The sequence below is a fragment of the Carlito syrichta genome, unplaced genomic scaffold (assembly GCF_000164805.1).
Source record: "Carlito syrichta isolate Samal-C Ts95f unplaced genomic scaffold, Tarsius_syrichta-2.0.1 Scaffold155075, whole genome shotgun sequence".
Taxonomy (NCBI): domain Eukaryota; kingdom Metazoa; phylum Chordata; class Mammalia; order Primates; family Tarsiidae; genus Carlito; species Carlito syrichta.
The window spans coordinates 39,717-41,460 of record NW_007099171.1 but is presented as its reverse complement, the minus strand read 5'-3'; the positions used below and the strand labels follow the sequence as shown (position 1 = coordinate 41,460).

General features: G+C 60.4%; 1 protein-coding gene across 1 annotated transcript in view; it reads left to right on the top strand.

Moving 5' to 3' along the window:
- LOC103252352 (myosin-14) overlaps positions 1 to 1,744 on the top strand; it is a gene marked incomplete at its 3' end in the record, with an annotated part of 57,958 nt that overhangs the window by 16,501 nt on the left and 39,713 nt on the right. Inside the window, exons 10-11 of the mRNA XM_021709054.1 lie at positions 1 to 107; positions 1,119 to 1,227. Coding sequence (XP_021564729.1) covers positions 1 to 107; positions 1,119 to 1,227 — 216 coding nt within the window. The remainder of the gene's footprint in view (positions 108 to 1,118; positions 1,228 to 1,744) is intronic.

Here is a 1,744-nt window from a genome sequence, read left to right as displayed (position 1 = left end):
TTCTTCCGGGCGGGGGTCCTGGCCCAGCTGGAAGAGGAGCGGGACCTGAAGGTCACGGACATCATCGTGTCCTTCCAGGCGGCTGCCCGGGGATACCTGGCCCGCAGGTGGGGGGCCAGGCTGTCTTCCTGGGTCTTGTTGGCCAAGGCTGGGACTGGGAGGGGTTGACCAGATGGCCCCAGGGGCCAGGGCCTCAAAGTGGTTGATGAGTTGAGAATGGGATGGAGACACTGGGTGCCCAGGTGCTGCAGTGCTGCTGTCCCCACGTGCCCCATGGGCCAGGCCCCGTGCTGAGTGACAATGACACAGAGCTAGACTCTGCCGTGGGGTGACAGACCATCCCAGGTCACTTGCGACTGGGTGCAGGACTTTCAGTGCTAACACAGAGAAGGCCCAGGGCAGCCCAGGTCAAGTTGTCCTTCCCACCTGTTCCCTCGAGGGACTCCTGTCTGAGGGAGCGACATACCCAGGTACAGAGAGTCACGCTCCCCCTGGGGTGCCACGTGCCTTGATAGGGATGGGAGGGGTGCGGTGCAGTGTGGACTCCCTGCTGCAGGCCTGGACTTCCCCCACCTCACCCTGGACGACCAGGAGGAGGAAGGGGCGTGGGAACGGTGTTCCCGGCAGGAGAGGCCGCTTGTGCAAAGGCCCGGTGCTGCAAGAGCCTGGCACAATTCAGGCACGCAGGACGTTTGTGGGAAAGCCTCCTTCCTCCCTGGCAGTGGCTCAGAGAACAGAGTGTGGCAGGAAGGACACTCCAGACACCAGGCTGAGGAGCGGGGGCCTTGTCTGGGGTGCTGGGGAGCCTTGGAGGGCTGTGAGCAGAGGAGAGGAGGGTCAGCTCTGAGTGGAGAAAGACCCTCTGGAGTCATGTAGGGCTGGACTGAGAGGAGAGGCTAGAGGCTGGGAGGCTGGGGAGGAGGCTGGCCTGAGGGTCCGGATAGGGGAGACGGTGGGGCCTGAACTGGGGTGGGCAGTGTGGGACAGGGCAGAGAGGGAGGCAGAAGGGCTAACAGGCTGAATACAAGATCGACCGTAGTGGAATAGCGCCTCATCCAGTAGGTGCTTAATAATGACTCCATAATCCTGAGTCCCCGCTCACTCATCTCCCCACGCAGGGCTTTCCAGAAGCGGCAGCAGCAGCAGAGTGCCCTGAGGGTGATGCAGCGAAACTGTGCGGCCTACCTCAAGCTCAGACACTGGCAGTGGTGGCGGCTCTTTATCAAGGTGAGGGCAGCCAGGGGGAGGCGGCCCCAAGCGGTGAGAGGGAGGGTCAGGCCTTGGGGCTCGATCTGCTTCAACAAGGGACTTCTGTTTGGGCCTCAGTCTTCTGCTTCTGTAAAATGGGACCAATCAGCCCAACCTTCGTGAGCTAGGATTCTTGAGTTAGCAAAGGACAAGAAAAATCTGACTTGAACCAACATGGATAAAAGATGCAAGACACCTCAGGGTGCAGCTTGGTCCCCAAGGCCACCTTCAGGTTCTGTGATTCGCTGGAGGGACTCACAGAACTTAAAAATCTGTTGTAGCCGGGCTCGGTGGCTCAGCCTGTAATCCCGCGCTTTGGGAGGCCAAGTGAGTGGATTACCTGAGCCCGCGGGTTCGAGACCCGCCTCGGCAACTTGGCGAGACTTCATCTCTACAATAAACCAAAAAATTAGCCGGGCGTGGTAGCATGCGCCTCTAGTTCCAGCTACTTGGAAGGCTAAGGTGGAAGGATCGCCGGAGCCCAGCAGGTCGAGGC